The following is a 22,979-nucleotide window of genomic DNA, read 5'->3' on the forward strand; positions in this document are numbered from 1 at the left end:
ACAGAGGCTTGATGACGAGCCGATCATTTGAATCAGGTGTGTTGGAGCAGGGAAACATCTAAAACATGCAGGGCAGTGAGCTCTGAGGACGAGGGTTGGGAAACACTGGCCTAGATGAAGTGAAAAACATGTTCAAATTAAATCAGCAACCTTGATTTTATTGTATCTACAGAATGAACAAGTTCCTTACAGACTTTTGAATGACTTCGTGTTTGGATCTAGTCTCCCAACACTGGAAAAGTAAGTAATGAACTAGTCTGCATAGTGCTTAATAGCATGGAAGCGTATCCCCTTCCGCGGGGGATACGCTTCCATGTTATTAAGCACCGTAACAGGCACAACGCCTGTTGTAATACTACATACATTACGGTAAAGATTCGTATTTCCGATTTTCTATCAAAGTAAAAGCACAGCTTCCTATATCGAGAAGACTTATGAAAACCAACTCTGTTGTTGTTGGGGCGCATGGCATTATAACACATTTAACTGCACGTTTGTTTCTGTTCTGAGTGGTGGAAATGATTAAGGAACACTCGAGTGTTTTCAAACCTCACCCACCACGTACACACACACGCGGGTAGCTGCAGTGTTTGGTTTCCCTGGTAGCAGCAGCGCGCGGGGGAGGAGGAGGAGCCTGTGCTGCTGGTTTACTCTCTGTGCCACATCGCCAGACAACACAGAACCATTTGCGTTAACGGTGATAGCGGTCTAAACAGGTAAAATATAACGTTTTCTGCCTCCAAAGTAGCAAGATACGTGTAAATACAGCGTTAGCTATTTAAGTGAACGTACTCAGCCATAACAAGGGTAGTTAGTATTATTAAGTTGTTGTAGAATTAGGTTTGTTAGCAGGCTAGCTAAATGTAGCTAACTAGCTGAGTTAATTTAGTTAACTCATTTTAGGATTGGTGGAATTTAGACCCTTGTAGCGAACTACTGATACTCTTTCCACCTTTAGACTAACGCTAACTATAATATTAATTTAGTCAAATTAAACTTAAGTTAAGTCATCATACACACGATAACGTTGCAATGTAAGCTAACTTCAAAATCAATCAGATAACTTCTGGAAAAACCAAACGTTAGCTAGCTGTTACAGCTAACTATGCTTACCTTACATTTTACTTAAAGCTGTAGTGAGTAAAGGTACACATGGCTCGTCTTGTCATATGTTGATCTCTCATTGAAGGTCATAGTTAAATGAAATGTTTATTTAGCATTAACAAGTGGTCATACAGCGTGTTAACGTTACTGAGAGCCAGCTGACTGGAGATAACAGCTACACACGCACTGTCAGCAAAGTAGATGTTATCACTGTGTGATAGTCTGATGGCAAGAGACGCTTGTGAGCATTAAGTTATCAAACTGTAAATTCCGTCCATTTTAATGTCACGCTATGTAATAAGTTCCTGTATCTGCCACATTTATCTTGTGAGATAGTGCTTCTCATTAGATAGCCAACAATTTCAAGCTGTACTTTAATAATATTGATGATAATTTGTGTATAACACATTTAATGTAAACATGCAGCCCAAAAGACTTAACAAACTGGATCAGATTGAAAATAACAAAGGGAACAGAAAACAGACAAATAAACGGAAACTAGAAAAATTCATAAGACATCAAATCAGGACAATAGCTGTAGTTACATGAACAATATTCTTTAACCTGATTGAAATCATTCTGATTATAGAGAATCCAACTAACATGTTCACAAGGATGCAGTGTACAAAAATGCTTATTTTTCCTCTTACCTGTAGTGCTATTCATCCATCTAGGGCCCCGTTTCCCAGAGTGTTTATAGCGCTACGTGCTTTGTAAGTTGTATCTTAAAGTCTCCCTTAACCATATGGGCTGTTTCCCAGAGACTCCTTAGCTAAGATATATCTTCTGAAAGGTATATCTTAAGAAGGGCGGTCTGAACCATAGATTGTTTTTGTGTGAGTTGCAGAGTTTTGGAGATATCGGCCATAGAGATGTCACCTTGTCTCAAATATGATAAAACTAAATGGCACTCAGCTTGTGGTGCTCAAAGCTGAAAAAAAAATCCAAAAATTATGACATGGTTACTCAAGAGAATCCACAGACTTCATTCTAAGCCGTTTCATGTAGGGACTTTTTTTCTGCTGTAGAATCCACCAGAAATATTTTAGAAAGTAGTTCCTACATGAAACTACTCACAACAAAGTCTGTAGATTATCTTGAGTGACCGGGTCATGATTGTTGGAAAAACACATTGCTGTTGAATTTTTCATATGTGTTGTTTTTTTGGCGCTTTGAGCACCACAAGCTGAGTGGCATTTAGTTCCATTATGTTTGAGACATGACACACTTTTCCGTGGCCGATAACACCAAAACTTTGCAAGTCACACCTAAACAACCTAGATTGATGAACAGTACTACAGGTCAGAGGAAAAAGTTGTAATAACCACAGACCAGTTTTGTTTAGCAACCAGCATGTTTCTGTCTCTCCTGGAAAATTGTTCATACCACTTAATGTTGCCCCCATGAAGGGAAAATGTGCAGAAAGAAAATGTATATATACATATATATATTTAACCATAAAAAAACAAAATTTACATGTTTTAACCACTAATATTTGTCTACTGAATGGATTATCAAAAGTTTATAACACCCCTCTCAACCTGATTGAAAATTGGTTTCTAATTGGACTGGATCGGGTCAGTCGCTTCCAACCAAAGTGGTGAAAGGAGTCATTTTTATTCTGGTTGCACTGATTGTCAGTGGAATGTTAGTCTATGTAAACACAGCTAATGATACTTGGCAGAATTACCCCCTAATTAAAACCCAAGTTAAAAAGATAGGTCTGTCATTTCTTTTCAAAAATTCCAGCAGCGTTTGCTATTCTAAGATCCAGATGGGGAAAGAAAATAGAAAAAAAACAGAAAGCACCCTCACCAGATTTCTTGTGGGACATTTTGGGAACTTCTACAAGAAACACAGTGGAAGATCTGAGAGTTGAGAGACAGTCACATAAGAGGGTGCTAGAAAATATAAGGCTTCAGAGATACGTAAAAAGGACTTTAAAATTCATTCTAAAAGATACAGGTAGCTAGTGCAGTGATGTGATCTCTGTTGGCTGGTCAAAATCCTCAGTGCAGTGTTCTGGATTATCTGTCATATTCTTAAAGACTTTTTAGGGAGTCCAGTAAAAAGGGAGTTGCAGGTAGTGATAAAGGCATTTATACATTATTTTAAATGTATGTGTGTTCTTCTCCGTTGTGACAGGCCCAGCTGTGGCCATGGCTAAAGACCCGTTAGGTGAGGCAGGCTTTTATTTTGATGAGCTCAACAAGCTACGGGTGCTGGAGCCTGATGTCAGCCAGAAGACGTCAGAGCTCAAGGAGGAGTGTAAAGAATTTGTGGACAGTAAGCACTGAGTAGTTTGTTGAAAACATTAAAGTTGTGCATGCTTTACCCCTCCAACATCAACAGATACTACAGCATGCCCAAATATGTGTCGGTCTTTGCAGAAATTGGCCAGTTTCAGAAGATAGTGGGAGGTCTGATTGAACTGGTGGATGAATTGGCAAAAGAAGCAGAAACAGAAAAGATGAAGGTAAGTTTTGTATTTGAAGCTGCTTGTCTTTGGTTATTGCAGAAGATTTTGTGGTCCTTCAACCCACAATAGTCATTTCAAGTTATCCTGTATAGTAACGTGCTTCTGTTCAATCATGAGTGCAACATGTAATTAGGGATGTCCTGATCACATTTTTTTGTGTCTGAGTCATTTGATTTTGAGTATCTGCTGATACCGAGTCCCAATCCAATACTTCAGCAATGCATTAATAATAAGAAAAAAAGAGAACACATCCACATTTCCACCACGCGAAATACCCAATCTGCACACATAACAAGTGGCTGTTGCACTGCCTTCGCTGTCCAGTTTAAAATACCTCCAAACTGCAGACATTTTCGCCGTCCAGAGGTGACACGTTTGTCCTGCGTTACCCTACTAACTACCAGCTCGCTACTATTATGTTGTCTGAATTCCCCGCCTGCTGTAAATTGTGACGTTTATAGTGTTGTTTCCGTCTGTGCAACAATGAATATTGATGTTGTGGAACTTATTAAAATTAACCCTTAAGAGTCTGAGCCTATTTTGGCCATTTTTTAATACTTTTGATTCTGCCTTCATATACCACATACAAAAAAATGTTTAACATGCCCATGCTTGGTATCTTTTTTTTCAGCACAACTTCATCTATATGATCTGATAATTATTTTTTCACTTTAGCCTACTTTATAAACACATTTGGCCCAAAGATACACAGAAATCATCAAATTAGAATTGAAAAAATATACTATTTATTATAATAAAAACCACAAACATGCTTAGAAAGCTGTTTTGAAACAAAAGTAAACATAGATTGCAAATATGAACATATAAAAGTAAAATTGAAATAAAGTAATACTTTATATAATTATTTACAATAAAAAGCATGTATATTTTTAGGCGTTTTAACCTTGTCAGCTGCAACTCTTCAAAACAAACTAAGTGCAAAATATTACAGAAAGCTACACCAGTGCTTTGCATTCTCAGAGTCTCAAATAGCATTTTCCCAGAGTTCCTGGTGTTCTCTGTGGCATGATAATAATTTGTGGGGCAGTGTCAGGGTAGTTTACATTTCTCCAGGGCTCCAAGTGATGATCTGGAGCTCATCTGACTCCTCCTCCCACGCCCTCTCCAGGTAGGCCTCTGTGTGGAGGGTCCACTATCCTCATATCTGTATATATACACATGACAATAACATAAAAAATTAGAGATTGTTCAGATTATTGTTCATATGCACATGATGGATGGTGAATTCAAATGTGGGTATTGAAATTGTAATTCTCTGGCTCCCTACAACAATGTGAATACTCAGTTTACAAAAGAAAACTTTACAAGTAATAAATAAAGAAATTAACTTATACATAGAAATAAAAATATAACACAAAATAAATACTAGGAAAATCAGTATATCCATCTCTTTGATAGTATGCAGAGTGTATCAGAGTGTATGAGAGTCTGTATTTATCATTTCAGCCCTGATCTTCTGTACACATAAACCTACCTAAATATAAAACGTTATATGCATATAAAATGGGTTTATAACATTTACAATACAGCAATAAACAAAACAAAAGCTGTAAATATTCATGATTAGTTTGACTGACCTCTCATATGTCTGTGACAAAACATGGGTCCGTCACCTCATTATCTTCAACGCCACTCTCCTCCTCCTCCTCCTCGGACAATGAAGATGAAATAAGTTCACCCTCTGCGTCTTCCTCGCCATAAAACAGCTTGAGGGCTTGATGGACATTCAATAACTGCCTCGTTTTAACCTCGAAACACTCCGTCTTCTTCTTCTGACTTCTCTTTCAAACACTCCGTCTTCCCCCCGCCAGCTCCCGCCCCTAACTCCCGCAGCTGATTTCTGGTCTCCCCTCATCTGCATCAGACATCTCTGGTATCGTTGTCACGTAGAGTAGTATCAGCTGATTTGACGACTTTTTCCCGTTTTGTAAAATGACAGAAAATGCCGAATACATGGATGCCCCCCCATAGCACTTTTAGGAGCGGATAAACATACTCGTATGTTCGGTTTTATGTGGTCTATCAACGTCAAATAAAAACTGGGAGAGAGGTTCAAATCTGCACTTTTGAGTAAAGTAGACAGCAGCGCTCTAGGTGACCTAGGTTTTTTTTTTTTATGGCGCTCTGAAGACGTCACATGATCTGATCAGGCCAGCGTGATCATAGACTCCTAACTAAGCCATTGTCATTCCATTTGACAATCTCTTTGTACCTCAGGATGAATTTAAAACATGCTTGTTATTTTGTAGGGTTAAATCCGATCATTTCCACCTGATTCTGATCATTTGAAAATCACGTGATTGGCCCCGATTTCCGATCACGTGATCGGATCGGGACATCCCTACATGTAATTCCAGAAATAATCATCCTGTGTTCTTCTTCTTCAGGCAATAGGAGCCAGAAATCTGCTGAAGTCGGTGGCGAAGCAAAGAGAGGCTCAACAGCAGCAGCTGCAGGCCCTCATTGCTGAGAAGAAGATGCAGCTGGAGAGGTAAACAGTGTGTGGGTGGATTCAATAGCCCAACCAACACAGTGCTGGTTTCATGTCCATTTAAATTCAGCACACAAAACCATACATTTCATTCGTACCTGAATAAATGGCTTGTGCTGCAAGTAAACAAAATGTCAAATGTACCAGCAGAGCAGCAGTTGTTTTGGTCTAACTTATACCGACAGTTAAAAGCTGTCCAATGTTCAGTTAAAAGTTTGGTTCCTTTGGTTGAATACACAGGCAGCAATTTAAGTTTTTTTTTTTTTTTTAAATAATATAGTCCCAACAGCTAACTGTTTTAAGTCCAATTTAGGACAAGTTATTTTCACAAGAACTGTTAGCACAGCATCTGTCAATGAATATGTTTACATGCAAACTGATTTTCACTAGTTTCATGTAGGAGCTATTTTGTTTCTTGTAGAAAGGAAGCAGTTCTGCCATAGAAAGAAAATAGTTCCTAAATGAAACTGCTCACAACAAGGCCTGTGGATTATCTTGCGTGTATGGGTCATGGTTGTTTTTTTATAAAGAGACTGATTTTAATTTTTCAAATATATTTTTTGATGTTTTGAGCACCACAAGCTGAGTGATTTTTAGTCCCATTATATTGGAGAGAAGGCATTCTCAAAAATCTATCAGGGGTCTCAAACTGCAGCTCTGGAGCCACATGTGGCTTATAGCCCCTCTTAGATGGATCTCTGTAGCTTTGACAAAAAATTATATAGACATGAATAAAAGTTTTTATGGACATTTTAATGTTCTTTTATTACTGTTATAGGTCTAAAGTGATGCTTAACATTCTTTAGTTGTAGAAATGTGTAGCTGATACACTGAATTTGAAAAAAAAAAAAGTTAATATTTTGTCAACTAAAATGTTCCTCAGAGCCTATGTTTTTCGCCTTTTCCTCTAAATTTTGCTGGTGGCTTGTCTTGAGTCTCTCTGGGCGAGCTATGGGTGCCAAATCCAAAAATAGGAAGCCTCAGATGTAAATAGAGAATTTATTAGTTGCAGCTACAGACACATTTTTCTTTCTTTATTATTATTCTTTACTACGGGCCAGAGTAAAATCCATGTTTTTGATTTGGGGTTTACTGCTCCTTTTACAGAAAATATACATTTTAGTTAGTGAAATAGCAATTGACCCCTTATTTATGTATGTCTTGCTGTGAACAGGAAGTTTCACCAACCCAAAACTTTAGTATTGACGTCCGGATGCATTTACGGACAGCTCAGACAAATCCTTCTGACTCTACCATTAAGCAACAAGTTAAAATGTAGCTTATAATGACATCATCTATTGACCTCATGTGACTTTTTAAAGTGCCAGTAATCACTTTTGAAAAACAAGCTGTAACCAGCATCATCTGAGTGTTTACTGTCTTGTGGTTACATTTCATGCAAGTGATAGACTGTTATTTTGGTTGGGTAACATTAAGCTTGGGTGATTGAACAAATATATTGCCCATCGATGATGGGCTGAATCCATCTCTGGTTGTTTTTTTGGGCCAATATTTGTCATTTTACTTTGCTAATGTAATGGTCTGCAGAGTGACAGCTGCTGTTCTGCATAACGCTCTCAACCAGCAGCACAGTACACACTCACTCAACTGGACCACCAGTGCACAGAGCTGGGTGAGGAGTGAGAAGTTAACAGGCTGTATAGCCAGACTCTTTGCACTCCTTTCACACGGTGAATTAAGGATTTAATTTGACCAAACTAGAGTTGATGATTGTTGGAAGGGTGGACAGACTAACAAAGATTATTTAGGTAAGTTTTACATGTTTTTCTGTCGGGTTTGAATGAAGTGTTTTTTCCGAAGAGTTAACAAGACAATTAAGCTTGTCTTAGTTCAGTAAAAGAGAAACATGAATTCAGAAGGTGAACGGTTCTATTTCTGTTTAAAAAGGAAACTGTGTGATAATAATTAGTTTGTTGACACTTTGAGTTTGTTTTGTTTAGTGGGTGGGGATAACGCTGATTGATGGGCTGAAGATGGTCAGTGGGAAAATTTTAGCATATCACCTAACTCTAGGTCACATTTAGTTTCTGTTGTGTTTTTTTGTTTCAGATATCGCATTGAGTATGAAGCCTTGTCCAAAGTGGAGTCGGAGCAGAACGAGTTCATCGACCAGTTCATTCTGCAAAAGTGAGGATGTGACCGAGACAGCAGAAAATGTACAACGTCTGCAACCACGTTTCCAGAGTGCCTGTCCTGTTCTCTCGGGGCGCTGATACCCCCTTCAGAGAGTTACTCTGCTGCAACTCTTTTTCTCAAGCAATCCTAAAGCTCCAACATCATCAAAACTAAAACATCCACACCTTCTGACATGCGTGCATGCACACGTGTGTGTGTGTGTGTGTGTGTGTGTGTGTGTGTGTGTGTGTGTGTGTGTGTGTGTGAAGCAACAGCCGGCTGCTTACTGTAGCTGTTCCCACCCTGGTCAGATCAGTGGTGACCATTTACAGTGTTGTAAGCTTGAATATATTTGGAACATGAAGTTCCGTTCACACCAACGTCTCCACATCAACACCTCAGACCAACATGAAAGAAGACGGAGCTATTTATACAAAGAAACAAATGTTATTTATACTATTTATACTGAAGAATTACTCTGTATACCTAGTTTTACTACTTTTTGTATCAATTGAAATACTGCATGTGCATGCATCTGTAAATACAGTGTGGTTTTAGAAGATAGAAAATTTGATCTTCTTTGAGTAACTCTTGCTTTCATTCCATACTCCTGGTACAACCAGTCTGTGGGCAAAGCACATGACGAATACATTCTCTTCTTTCTTCTGTCTGTTATGTGTCTCATTGTCTCAGATGAATTAATTTAGATGACAAAGGATTATACTTGAATAAATACTGTATCATATTGCACAATAAAAATGTGTTATCATTCTTGCTGTTGAAATAGTGGGGATTGAAAACTACTTCTGTATCTCCCTGTCGAGGTTGTTCAGAGCTGAGAACAGCTGAAGAAGCACATTTACAAGGGTTTGGGAGTAGTGAACTGCAAGTGATTAAACTGGTAGTTTACCTGTGCTTTGCTGTAGCTTGCTTTGATATTTGCATCGTGATTCAAGTAGTGAATCACGATGCAAATATCAGAGCAATGATTTTTATTTGACCATTTACCATTTACTGACTGATGGTAAGTAAATTCTACATGCTTGAAAAGGAGTAGGAAGAAGGATACACTTGTTTGTTCCTCCTCCTTTTTTCTTCTATTCTTCAATACCAATTCTATATACAGCCCTCTTTACATGGACCAATTAAACAGTTATATTTCAATATCATTTCCTTCACTTAAAGGACCAGTGTGTAGAATTTAGTAGCATCTACAATGAGCTAAAAATAAAAATCAAACAAAAGGCTATCTGTAGAGCCAGTCTCTGGTTTGTCCATTCTGGGCTACTGTAGAAGCATGGCAGTTCAACATGCCAGCCATGTAGATATAAAGGCCTCATTTTAAGGTACTGAAAACACAACAATGCTTATTTACTGACGATGAACTTGAACTTGAGGACACAGGTGGAACTACCTCTGTATTGGACTATTCTCCGTCCTCGCTCTGTGGTGGTGAGTTGACCTTTGACCCTCTGAGATTAAAACAGAACCATATGCAATCTGTCACATGTAATACAGAGAAAAATTGGTCTGCTTGTACTTTCCCTCTTTTTACCCTCCTGCTTTCCTGTCTTTGCCCATCCATCTTTCTAGTAGCAGTAGTATTGATATTAATATAATTGGTATTTTTATGTTAGCTTTTGTTTAGACATACCTGCACCACACAAATAGCTACAGTAAAGCATGGTCCCCTCCAGCTAATATTACCTCATGCCAGTCACCTGTGTTTTGTCTTGTTTCACCAATCAGTCAATGAGTAAAAAGTTGAGGTTTTATTGCAAGTTGACAACACTCTGTAAATAAGACAACTGAGCTCTAATTATAGAGAATACATTTATTGAAAAAGAAAAACAAATCAACTCATTTAATTTAAAGAGCAGTATTTACACAACGTTATAGTGAGTTCAGTAGTTATTTTATAAACTACAGTCCATGGCTCATGAGGTCACCCACAGGGTTCACATCCTCACAGCCATGAAGACAAACAACACAAACAGTGCATCTGTACTACAAATCATGTCAGGTGCTGTGTTGCAAAATGCAACATCTAAGGACAAGATCATGGCTCGTGATCTTCACTTCTTCTTGGTATACTGTGAATCACAAAGACAATTTAAAGTTTCCATGTGTATTTATTTGAAAACAGACTTGAAATGTGAGAGGCCTTCATCCTTACTTTATTAAGGATCCAGTCTGCATCTGTGATGGCTCTTTGGATGATCATTTGTATTCTCTCTGGGTCGTCTTCATCGGCGTGACTGATGTAACTCTGGAAACCAAAAGCAAAGGATAGTACAGTGTTTATGATTTTAATGCTCAGGATGGGGAAGCATTTAGCTGAAGTTCTTAAATCCTTTGATGCCTGGAAAACCACACTGAACATTTAATGACAAAAATGGTGTGTGATTCATTGCTCCTGGTTGTTAGTAAGTTTGTAAATGTGTCAGAAGTATTAACAAAAAATAAATAAATGATACAATGACAGTTTGGTATGGTTATGGAAGAAAAGTCAAAGGTCAATGCCAGTATGTCTGAGTAGCTGAGAAAAGACTGATAATACAAAGCTGACTCATCTCAATATCAACAGAGTTATCACAGCAGTGGTTATCAACTTGCTTTGTTAACTAAGGCTTTCTTCTTCAGGCTCTGTGCTCGTTGACACAATAAGCATTTGGTGCATCATTTGACTCTTCTGTACAAACTGTCTCGGGAAATAAGGCAAGAGAGGAATGCTGGCAGAAAAGCACTGGTTTAATTAATTCACTCCTAATGCCTGCCATTTAATTCTAATATGAAAACTGCACATTAAACAGTTAATCTTGATTCAGTATTTCTATAGGTCTGCTGTTGGTCTGACAATGAGGATGTTGAATCACTTTGGTATTTGGTCAAATCAAAGTAAAATAAATGTTACTGCTTGATTATTTTCTCAGATAAATAAGACAGATTAATTCATTTTCTTTTCAGTCTTCTGTGCTGCAAAATTAGTGATGCAAAATGGACTTGGCAGCCAATCAGGATCAAACTTAAAAACATCATTTATAGTGGTATTTGTGTCGCCATTGTTGTAGAAAAAAAGATTTTCTGCGTCAACAAATGTGGTTCCTATGGCAACACAATGCATACAGCTTGCGCTGCTGTAATTACATTACATGGCTTCTTTAGATGACATTACAAATGTACAGCTCTACAGGTTTGCGTAGATAACGTGGCGCTTTTTACCATAGACTTTAATTTTTACCACAGACTTTAATCTGAAACTCTGAACATAACCTGCTCCAGAACAGTTCATCTTATGTTTCCATGGTGATCTAGCCAGGTTAAAAGCACTGAAAACTCTGGTTTCAGACTTGACATACCTCACGAGCCCATTAAACTCACTTTGTAGTACAGCCTCCAGTTTATTCTGACCATGTCAAATAACATATTAAAATTTGGGCCCAGTGGCCTTCACCACAGGTGTTCTGATGTCCTGATGACTGTGTGTGAGTGTAAGAGTGTGTGTGTGCGTGTGTGCGTGCACGCCTCTTCCCCTTGAATTCTACGCTCCCATTTCTTTGGCACTTGTATTGTCACAGGTCTTGGTTTGTGAGGTCTAACAAACATGTTGAATGCACTTCTTCCACATCTAACATTTGCAAAGCAGATTTTTTTTAAAACTATTTTAAATACTGCATCATTTACATTCTTGTTTAATCAGTTGTAGTCTTCTTCCCCCCTGCTTTTTTGCCACATTGTGCCAAAACATGTTGTTATCTTGTATTAATCACTACAGTAGTGTGAATAGAGCTGCACTGATTTGTAGTTTAATTAATCAGCTGTCAACTATTAATCTCTGACTACTTTTATAAGCTATCAATTGTTTTGAGTCATTTTTTAAGAAAAAAATACAAACAAATTGTTTGAGTTGAGCTTGTCTACTGTGAATATGTTCTGTTTTTCTCTTTTTTAGACTGTTGGTTGGAAAAACGACATTTGAAAAGTATAACTGTATAGCAAAATCATACATTAATACGTCCAGGATCATTCGTAAAAGACATTTAAAAGTTCTGTGAATGGAAGAAGTCTCTTACATGACACACGAAAAGTCTCCAAGAACCTCAGCAAATCCAGTTTCCTACGACAACTTTTTTTTTTTTTTTTACACATGCCATGACCTGGATGACTGAGAATCTTCACAGATTCGTCCAGGATCATTTGAAAAACATTTTGCTTGAGCTCACCTGTCTTATAGCATGTCGATAATGCTGCTGCATTGCTGCGGTTGGTAACTGCCTGCAACATCTCAGGAGATATCGATAGAGCTGCACTGGTGTCTGGACCAGCTCCACTCCAACTAAAGGCGCCATTCCTTCTTCCTACAAATTAAATGCATCCAGGTTAGTGACAATATTTTATATTAATTAATTATAGGAGAAATATGTAACATATTTACTGTAATTTTCATAACACGACCATGATATGTCATCAGTGATTAAGGAAATATACTACATTGAAATACTGGCTTCTCTGACAACGACACTACAGTTGCGGTGTCCTTTGAAATTTTCTATTCCAGGCCGGAATAACTGTTTTTGTTTTCCTGCTTCATATTAATTTGAGTTCAAATTTATGCAGAATGTTTGCTGAATGAGTAAGTGTCTGATTATTAGTTGTAAGAAATCATTGTAGAAGGAGTAGATGTTTATAACAGTTAAATTGACCAAAATGTTAATGGAGTTTGGCAGGCAGTGAGACAGACAGTCGCTAAACTCAAACTCCAGGGTGCAGTGGGCCTTTGTTTTCAGGATAACAGTTATAAACAGCTGACCAACTTACAGTGGAGGACTTGTTATCTAGCACTTGTTATTGTCAATGTACGATGTTGTGCTCCTGCAGCGTTCCTGCAGCCTGTCTGAGCTTCTTCACATCTGGAGAGGAGGTGGTGGGGACAAAGAACTCGCTTCAACCATAGATCATGTCTTAAATAGGGATTTATCCTATTTAATATACAGTTTATGGCCCCAACATGCTATTTGGACTGCTGTACTCATTTTTGTAGGCAGTTTCTACATACTGCTCCTTTAACCACAGGACTAAGAATTCATAAAAAAACACTGGCTTTGAACCAGCACAGTGATCACTTTGTGTGTTAAAGGTAGAATGCAGTGCTTAATTCATCCTGCTTTGTATGGCAGTGTGTCTATGCAACACCAGAAAAAAAGAAAAATGGATCTGTATATCTAAATAACATGAAAAGTTTAGTGTTATAACAAAATGTTTTTCACATTGGAACAACATAATTTCTGCCAGTGTGCCACCATCACCTGTACATCATCTCCGATCAACCCACTGATGTGTGTGTATCTGCCAAAGGCCTCTTGTTTCTTATTTGTTCATTATTCTGTGGGCCATAAGTATTTAAACCCAGCAAGACTTGTCTAAGCAGGCTAACAGCATATTAGACACACAGCACTTTCCACATTACAATGTCATGCTGATCTGTTTTTCTGTTTCTGGTGTGGCAGATATATGCTTCCATAGTTTTGCACCTCTTTGAGTTTGTTTTATGTGTCTGTGCACTTTTTGACCACTTGACAGACAAATTTACTTTTGTCAGACTGACACACGAAGCATTTATCCACTTTGATCATGTTCTACTGTTTCTGCTGGATGTGTGCAAAGGCACTGTTGACTGACATATTCTCTATAAAAAAAGTGTCAGGTGTGCTAGCTGTTTTGTGTGTGTGTTTTTTTTAACTACCTTTACAAAGAGCCTTACAACGTGTGTGATAAAAGACTTTAAATGCATGTAAAACTTAATTTTCTTTTCGTTTTTTTTTTATTTTTCCTTTCAGGATTTCATTCTTTACCACAATGCCTGCAGGTAAGTCAAACACCTATCTTTAAAATAGATCCTGTGGTGACTAGGGCTGCAACTGTCTAACTAATTAACTAAATTAAATGTCAGAAAATAGTGAAAAATGTCGATCAGAGTTTCCCAAAGCCCAAGATGACATCCTCAAATGTCTTGATTTGCCCATAATGCAAAAATATTCTGTTTGCTGTCAAAGAGGACTACAGAACCCATAAAATCTTCACATTTAAGATGCTGAAGTCACAGAATTTCCTGTGAATATTCAGTTATTCGATCATTTGCTGCAGCTCTAAATGTAATTAGCACATTTACTGTACTTAAGTACAAATTTGAGGTACAGGTAGTTTACTTGAGTATTGCCATTTCATGCAATCTTATACTTCTGTTCCGCTACATCTCATAAGCAAATACTGTACTTTTTACTCCACTACATTTGTGTAACATTAGCATTAGTTACAAATGACTTTTCAGACTACAATTTTTCATACTCTTTCTGTCGAGTGAAAACTATGATCTCAATGCTCTCAATGTGTTGATTTTGAATGTTTGTGATCAACTGGAGGATGAAGTGTTCCTTCTCAGGTTGAGAAAATTCTCCTTCTTAAACTTAACAAACTCTGAAAAGGCCCGTTGGGATCAGCTGGAAAATGCATCGACTTGAAGCTGAAAACAGGCCTGTTTTTCTGACATCATGAAACCTTTTCGAGATACATGGTTCTAACAGAACAGCCACGCTACAAACCTATGATGATCTCACTGAATATGATACATTGCTGTAGATAAAACTAACCAACAGTATATGCAGTGAAAGTGCAGTTTTTTTTTTATTCCTCTGTAATAGTAAACCAAATACTCTTGGGTTGTGGGCAAAACAAGACATTTGAGGACGTTATCTTAGGCTTTGGGAAACACTGATCAACATTTTTTAAGAATTTCTGACATTTTGTGGGTAAATTATTATTTTTTTATTATTCGAGTAATCAAGAAAAGAGTCGACCAATTAATCGATTATGAAAATAATTGCTAGTTGAAGCCCTAATACACATTAAGCAGCAGTAACGTTAATCCAAAAACATCAGATTTAATAGTCAAACAACTGCTGGGAGCATTTAACTACACAATGACAACTTGTGTACTACACACTTTACTTAAATGAGATTCTGAATGCCACAAGTAGAGTGTAGCTATATTAGCACTTTTACCTAGAGATTCTGAATACTTCTTTCAACACTGAAAATAAGTCTATGGGAAACCATAAGCTGTTGGTTTGCATTTATTTAGGTTTACCCTATGGTATATAACCTACGTCTGTCTTGCATAGTAACTGACTGCGGTCAAGCCAGCCGGCTCTCAGTTTTGCAAAGTCAAGCCAGCCGCTCCAACATTTCAAGTGCTCCCGTATTGCAGACTTTATGGCAAATACATGGAGGCGGTTGAGAAAGTCAGCGCTAGGATGCTACAGCATGGACCAACTTCTGGTTTTCAAAATAAAATGTGGGTTATTAAAAGGCAATAAAAAGAGATGTGTCAGTGTGATCCTGCACTGGTTTTGAATCATTATGTCACATGACCTAGAAGCTATTGAACTAAAATATTATAAAAAAAATATTATATATATATATATATATACATATATATACATGTTTGTGTTTTTTTTTTTTTTTTTTTTTTTAATCGTGGTATCTAATTAGTATCGAGAATCGTGAAAATTCACAGGTATTGGTATCGACTACTGAAATTCTGGTATCGTGACAACCCTAGTAGTAATTAAAGAGAGTGAATCCTCACTCAGGGCTCAGGTCTTTTTCAAGGGGGAAATGGTGCGGCACAGATCGGACGTGCTTAAGAGAAGGCCAATCACAGCAGATGACAGAGAAAAAACTGCAGAGAAACTAAGCTCAAAGCTTCCAAGGTGCCTCCATCTAGAGAGCTTAATGAAGTTGGAAGAGGATGTTGTCAAATCTGGATGCAGGGATGAGGTGCCAACCCCAGGAGTTTTAACAACCATCAGCTATTCAGAAAGGAAAAAAACAAGAGGCTGCACAGCAATGAGATGATCAGCCTGCAACTGATGTCCGAACAAGAAAAAGACACAGAGGACAAGTTGATACCAAAAATTATTCTAAGGTCTGTTATTTCTGTATAACAGACCGTTGCTGGGGACGCTGCTCTGATTGGGCAGGCTACTGCTAATGGATAGACCCATGCTACTGCTTCAGAAAACAAGAGGAGAGAGAGAGAGATTGAAACCCTTCATTCATGACTAATGGCTGAAAGGAGAATTTCCTGTCCTCCAATTCAGGCAACAGTAGCGGATCACTCTCGTAAAAATGCGTATAGTAATTACGACTGCTTCTAATTATATAAAATGTGTTCACAGTTTTGTCACATGGGGCAACGACATGAGAAAAACACAGACTTTACTTTCAACAACACCAAACAAGTCCCATTCCCCCTCGTTTCTCATTTCATCAGTGGCAACTTCCAGTTTAATGTGAATTATAAATAAACATTTCCATTGACTTGCTGCCGATCAGCTGTTGCTATGGGTGCAGATTTAGGCTTGTTCAACCGCTGCAGACAGTTTATTCAGAGGCAAGATCGCATTTTAACCAAAAATTTGTCTCGTATTATTTATTTCACTAGTAAGCCGTGTAATAAGCTGCGCGTCAGGGTTCTATTCATCCTGTTGGGATTCAACAACCTGCTCACTCTACATTATCCCTGACTTAACAGCTAACCATGAACTGTAATAAAAGAACTCTTTTCTTTACCTTTGTAGGCACAATAATTCAACAAATTTAATACTAACGTAACTTCATGTTAAATTCAACATGTCTTTAACAGAATTACACCAAAGACAACAAGACCCAGGGGATTATGGAGATGGGATCTCAAAAAGAGGCTGACCAGACTGGATGGCTTTGTTCACACCTACAAGGTGATGCATGAAGCTTGTCATGGTTTGGGATTCTTTTTGGTTGTTTCCTGTTTTATTTTGATAGTTTCTGTTCCTCCCTCATGTGTTTTGGTTTTACTTCCTGTCTTTGTCTGTGTTCCCTCCCTTTGTGATCACTGATTGTTTTCACCTGTCTCTGATTGCCCTCACCTGTGTCTTGTTTCTTCACCTTCCTAGTGTATTTAATCCTGTGTCTTGTCCTCTTTTCTTTGTCGGTTCATTGTCCTCTCGCCCCGTCTCAGTGCTTGTTTGTTTCCCAGTGTTCTCCTGTTTGTGGATTTTTTGTTTTTTTCCCTGCCTGGATTTTTGACCCTCACCTGCTGGATTTATGTAAGCCATTTTGTTCTTTTGGTTTTTAATTAAATATCCGTTTGAACTGCTCCTCTGTGTGGTCTGCATTTGGGTCCTCCACCTTGTTCAAATCTTAACAAAGCTCTTCTGAGAGAGTACCAGGACTCTCTAAAAATCAAGACCAAAGTATTTATTTTAGGGATCATAATATGATCAAATAATGTACTTGATCTAAAGCTGTATATATTCAGTTTTGATGGTCTTCAATGCGGCTGATGTATAATTTCTGAATTTTTCCATTTGTTATCAGAATTGCTAAATGTTGGTCTCAGAGGATAGAAGCTGTTTTGTTGTAGAATATTAGTACTGAAGAGTATGTCATATTTAAAAATACATCTCATACATTACTGTCTAAACAAGTATTTTAATTAAATATTGTTAATCAATAATACACTGTCTTTGTTAGTATATAAAAGCACAGAACGTCGTAGCTTTTTCATATTGAATGATACTTCCTATTACAGACCACAATGAATCATAAGACTTGACCAAACTAACTGCAGTTTAAAGTAAATCAGTATCGGCATCAGTCAGAGCTTCACAAAATTTACTAGTCTTGTCATGTATCCAAAATAGCAATCTGAAATTCATAACTTGCTTAAGTAATAACAATACATCTGTTTATTGTAACAAGACCCACAGGGTAGATGTTGAAAGGTGGAAACAGAAGAAGCAGGGGAGGAGAGGTGTATAAGTCACACCATTGAAGAAGCCTTTTGATTTTGAGAAACCTAAAAAGCAGAAGGTAACGACAAGATGTTGTTAGTGATCACCATCAGCTCGAAGTGCTGAAAGATAAATGAGGATGACGCGATTTATGATGATGATTTCATCAGCACACACTGTCTCAACTCATTGTTTCATAACTTACAATAACAAGGCATACAACTCATTTGCTTTTGATAATCAATAAATGTACATACTGTAAGCAATGCACATATGATATAATGAAGGATGTATGCATTTCATCTAATTTTTGGCCTCATGTTGATCACAGCTCAAGTCTCCCCAACGGTCCACATCAATGTTCAATGATGCAGATGAACAGCAGCCCTCGCCAGGACATGTGACAACAAAGGTGTGTTTTCTTAGTATTACACAAAGGGATGTAATAATCTATCTGCATAGTTTTACTATATTAATCCATGGATGAACCTGATACATTACATGTGTGCTGTACAGTTTGATACAAAACCAACCAACAAAACAGAGATTGACACTTTGCTGGAGGATGCACCACCACCACCCATGCTGGACACCGACCAAGACAAGAGGTTGTCAGTTACAGTCTCAGAAGACCTCACAGTATGCTCTGGCATATTTAATTTTCCCTTGGGACTGCGTGCAGACACGATAGTACCCACTATAAAGGAGCTCCATGATCAGAAGATGAACAGTGATGAGCCATCGGTGAAAGAAATGGAAAGAGCCTGTCTGGAGATAATAACACCACCAACTTCAGAAGCCACAGTCTCAGAGAAAATGCCAAAGAGTAAGATTTTATTGATTTGGAGTTTATCATTTTTTAAACCTGACTTTGATGTCAATATTGCACATGTTTTGATAACACCATGTGTTTTCATAAGGATTATATGAGGATGAGAATAATCGTCCATGGCAAGAACGACTGGGGCGAGAGTCGGATGGAGACGAGTAACCATGGACCATCCTGTGCAACGTGCTAAGTGTAGTTGTGGGGTCTTTGTTGCCATGGTAATGACCGTGTGTGTGTGATGTTCATTTCTATCTCTATGTTTCTCTATCAAACATTATGTGTCAGACCTCTGGTGCTTAACTGAAAAAATTTATATAACAATAAAGTGACACAGTATTGGCCATAAGAACTCTTTGGTAAATGGGTTAAACAATTAAAATAACATTCATAGATTCACAGGATGAAGTCACAAGGACACATCCTTATGGATGAATGACAACATGCCAGTTGCTCCAAAGAAGACAATAGTTGCTCTTCTGGAGAGTGACATAAGTAGAGTCAGTAACTTCCACAAGGTACCATGGTGGGTAGGAAAAATGTTGCATTGATATGTCACTATGTTCAAAATTACATTGCGTTTACTGCCTTTAACCTCATATGTTTTGTGTGCTTTTTAATTCAGTGTATTGATTCAATGTACAAGGTATTGCCGTATAACAATGCAACAAAAATGTAGTTATCTAACCGTCTTCAGTACATAATTTTAAGTAAAATAGATAATTAATATTCCATAAATTAGAGTTCTGAAAAATTCTGCGGAATATAAACACTACAAAAAGTCATTACTGTCCAAATAATAAATTCACACTTACATGTAATGTAATATTACTGAAATGAGGGATGATTGTAGTCACAGCCTGTGTAGTTTGTCTGAATCCGTAGTACACAAGTTGTCATTGTGTAGTTAAATGGTCCCTGCAGTTGTTTGACTGTTGATGTTTTTGGATTAACGTTACTGCTGCTTAATGGGTATAAGGGCTTCATCATAAAATGTGTTAGGCATTCAAATGAATCCTATTGTCTGAAGAGAAAGGAGACGAAAACCCTGACACCCATGTATACTGATACGATGTTACGTGTTAGCTATGCCGTAATATGCTTCATACGCTGTGGCGTTTCCTGTCTTTATCCTCAGATGACCTACGCTGTCAGCTAGTTAGCTACATAATGCTTTCACTGGCATGCTACATAGAAGTCGATGCTGCGTGGAGAGTGTATCCCAGTTACATCAGCTAACAGCTAGCTGAGAGCTGCAGCTGTCACAACAGCGCGAAATGATCACCATCAGGCTATAACTACAAACTGCAGCGTTAAACTTACTGTTGCTGTGATGTAGTAAAGACTGTCAGAGGGTGTCCAGCATCTTAAAAAAATCTCACTAGTCTTCTTCTTCTACTTCTTCTTGCACTGCTACGACTAACAGTTACTTCTTTGAGTTGTAATGGCGGTTGGCTAACCAACTTATAGGTGCAGTACCGCCACCTACTGACGGGAGTGTGGTGGAGTGTTGGTAAAAAAATACAAAAAAGTATAGTAATATGGCTTTTGATAAGTTAAAGAATATGTGGGTGTGGTTAAGTTCTCCAGCAGTGATGATGGACTAAAGCTATAGCACACTGGGTCTGTCTTGGTGTTGTAGGATTTTGTAGGATATGTATACATATAGAATAAGGTACCAAAAGTAGTTCCATATAATTATGAAGGTTATTTTTATTATGTGGGTATAATTTGTAATGTATTGATGGTGGTATTTTTTCCCACCTGCTTGGGAACTCCTCTGATTGGCTAGCACTTGTTACATTACATTAGTTAGGTTGATTGAGGTTAGGGTGGGTTTAGGGTTAGCCAGAATAAATTATTAATAAATTTGTGTGTTTCAATTGGTGTGTTGCTGCTTTGATGTAATTTTACAAAGTTTCAAAAGAATTCTTAGAATAGTTTCTTAATTTTTGCACAGATATGACCACAGGTTTGCCTTGAGATTCTGGTTTACCCTGTGTTTGAAAACCACTGTTCAAAAGTAGGAGTGGCAAAAGTACACTGTAGGGTTTGAGTGGTAATAAACCTGGATGAAACTGATGGCATGAAGGTGTAGAGCAGGGTGGAGAAATGAAGAGCATGAAACAACAGGGATTTTTGGTTCCAGAGCTCTGGATTTTCTTTTTTTTTTGCAGTCCCACATCTCTTTCCAAACATGCAGCAGGTAACAAAGAAGTTGCTCAGGTGCAGCCAATTCCAGCAATTATAGCAGCAGGGCAGAGGAGACACACAGCCTGCAAAAAGCGCCATTCTGTAACTAATTATTGTCCTAACAAGTTTGTTTATGGCGATATAGCTTTTAAACTGAGGAAAGACATTAAAAATGAAAAGTTGCTGAGCTGTATGTTCGTAATATCACTGAACGAATCCATATAATGTCAAAATGTAACATAATGTAACAGCAGCACAAACTGTGTGCATCGCGCTGTCATGGTAACCTCCGTTTGGTGATGCAGAGTCATTTTTCCCATTTGCTCCAGATCATATTAACACTTTAAATTGACATGGTATATAATCCACACACTAAGATAATGATGAAGCAACTACAGACACTGAATACTTTTTACTGTTATCTGTTTTGTCTTGGTGATATTGCAGCTCAGATCACTGATTAGAAAATTCATCATCATTTATCACAGACAATCTTAAATAAGTTGCACTCATTTTATGTTGGTTTGGTCAAAAACTTCTGTGATCTCCACGTCTCTGTCATCATAGGACAGTGTCAGACAGACTTCATCATGTTTAAATCTGCTGTATGGAGTTTTATTGTTTAATATGCAGTTGTTTTTTTTTAAATAAACGGCAGCATTAAGACCACATTTAGTCTTAAAGAAAGAAACTTAAAGCTGGTGACCCGTTCCACTTCCTCCCCATTGATGCTCAGGTCTGAGTGCAGTGTGGTCCTCGACTTCCGGAAGTCAATGATGACTTCTTTTGTCTTCTTGGTGTTGAGGTTGAGGTGGTTGTCACTGCACCAGGCCGCCAGTGCTTGGACCTCCTCCCTGTATGGTGCCTTGTCACCGTTGTTGATGAGCCCCACGACGGTTGTATCATCTGCACATTTGATGAAGGTGTTGGAGCCATGAGTAGTGACGCAGTCATGAGTTTACAGTGTGTACAAGACTGGACTCAGCACACAGCCCTGAGGAACAGTATTGAGGATGATGGTGGAGGATGAGGAGGTGCCCATTCTGACATGCTGGGGTCTGTTAGTCAGGAAGTCCTTGATCCACAGACAAAGGGAGGTTCCAGGTTGTAGTGTCTGCAGTTTGTTGATGAGTCGGCTGGGGCTGATGGAGTTAAATGCCGAGCTGAAGTCAACAAACAGCAGCCTGATATATGTGTTGGGGCTTTCAATGTGGCTGAGAGCAGTGTGGAGGGCGATGGAGATGGCGTCATCTGTGGATCTGTTGGACCTGTAGGCGAACTGATGTTGGTCAAAGCCAGGTGGGATGTGGGCCTTGACATGCTGTAACACCAGTCTCTCCATACATTTCATGATGACCGGTGTCAGAGCCACAGGCCAGTAATCACCTGTGATGGCAGAGGATTTGGGCACAGGGATTATGGTGGCAGTTTTCATGCAGCTGGGGACTGTGGCTTGCTGCAGTGAACGGTTAAAGATGTTAGTGAATACTGCAGCAAGCTGATAAGCACATGATTTCAGCACCCTCCCTGGTACTCCATCTGGTCCTGGTGCTTTCTTGGTGTCGATGCCACGCAGGACTCGCAGTACCTGGTGTTGTTGGATGGTGGGGGGCTGGTCATGCTCTGGTGATGTCAGCTGTGTGTCCTCTGCCTGTCTGTTGTCCTCTTCAAAGCAGGAGAAAAAAGTGTTAAGCTGGTCTGGGAGAGAAGTGTCGGGGGGGAGGGGGTGTTGTGGCATTGTTTGTAGTCCGTAATATTCTGTATGCCTTTCCACATGGAGCGGGGGTTGTTCTCCTTGAAGTTGGCCTCTATCTGCTCTCTGTACTTTGTTTTAGCAGCCTTGATGCCTCTGTTCAGGTCCGCTCTACCCTTCCTGTAGGCTTCCTTGTCCCTTGT

General features: G+C 38.5%; 2 protein-coding genes across 3 annotated transcripts; one reads left to right on the forward strand and one right to left on the reverse strand.

Moving 5' to 3' along the window:
* Positions 1 to 125: 125 nt before the first annotated feature.
* On the forward strand, positions 126 to 9,015 carry ift20 (intraflagellar transport 20 homolog (Chlamydomonas)). Of its 2 annotated transcripts, none has more exons than XM_084716824.1 (5): positions 126 to 240; positions 3,250 to 3,390; positions 3,495 to 3,580; positions 5,992 to 6,095; positions 8,166 to 9,015. In XM_084716824.1, the coding sequence occupies exons 1-5, from the start codon at positions 201 to 203 to the stop codon at positions 8,245 to 8,247; spliced, it is 453 nt and encodes a 150-aa protein (XP_084572950.1). In that variant the 5' UTR covers positions 126 to 200; the 3' UTR covers positions 8,248 to 9,015. The 2 variants fall into 2 exon arrangements, with proteins under 2 accessions (XP_084572950.1, XP_084572951.1); XM_084716825.1 differs by lacking the exon at positions 126 to 240 and adding an exon at positions 483 to 716.
* A 1,030-nt stretch (positions 9,016 to 10,045) lies between these two features.
* On the reverse strand, positions 10,046 to 12,612 carry lyrm9 (LYR motif containing 9). Its single transcript, XM_084716826.1, has 3 exons — positions 12,455 to 12,612; positions 10,408 to 10,500; positions 10,046 to 10,324 (listed from the first exon to the last, which is right to left on the reverse strand). Exons 1-3 carry the CDS (start codon positions 12,578 to 12,580, stop codon positions 10,307 to 10,309), a joined length of 237 nt encoding a protein of 78 aa, XP_084572952.1. The 5' UTR covers positions 12,581 to 12,612; the 3' UTR covers positions 10,046 to 10,306.
* Between the last annotated feature and the right edge of the window lie 10,367 nt (positions 12,613 to 22,979).

This window comes from Lutjanus erythropterus, chromosome 4, assembly GCF_056507025.1.
Source record: "Lutjanus erythropterus isolate fLutEry1 chromosome 4, fLutEry1.hap2, whole genome shotgun sequence".
NCBI classification, from domain to species: Eukaryota; Metazoa; Chordata; class Actinopteri; order Lutjaniformes; family Lutjanidae; genus Lutjanus; species Lutjanus erythropterus.

Bases quoted from the DNA above. Each gene is read 5' to 3' on its own strand.
- ift20 (XM_084716824.1), top strand. From the start codon at position 201: ATGACTTCGTGTTTGGATCTAGTCTCCCAACACTGGAAAA. The intron at 3,391-3,494 runs GTAAGCACTGAG...CGGTCTTTGCAG, and splicing joins GTGTAAAGAATTTGTGGACA to AAATTGGCCAGTTTCAGAAG. The intron at 3,581-5,991 runs GTAAGTTTTGTA...CTTCTTCTTCAG, and splicing joins CAGAAACAGAAAAGATGAAG to GCAATAGGAGCCAGAAATCT.
- lyrm9 (XM_084716826.1), bottom strand. From the start codon at position 12,580: ATGGCGCCTTTAGTTGGAGTGGAGCTGGTCCAGACACCAGTGCAGCTC. The intron at 10,501-12,454 runs GTGAGCTCAAGC...TTTGGTTTCCAG, and splicing joins ATCGACATGCTATAAGACAG to AGTTACATCAGTCACGCCGA.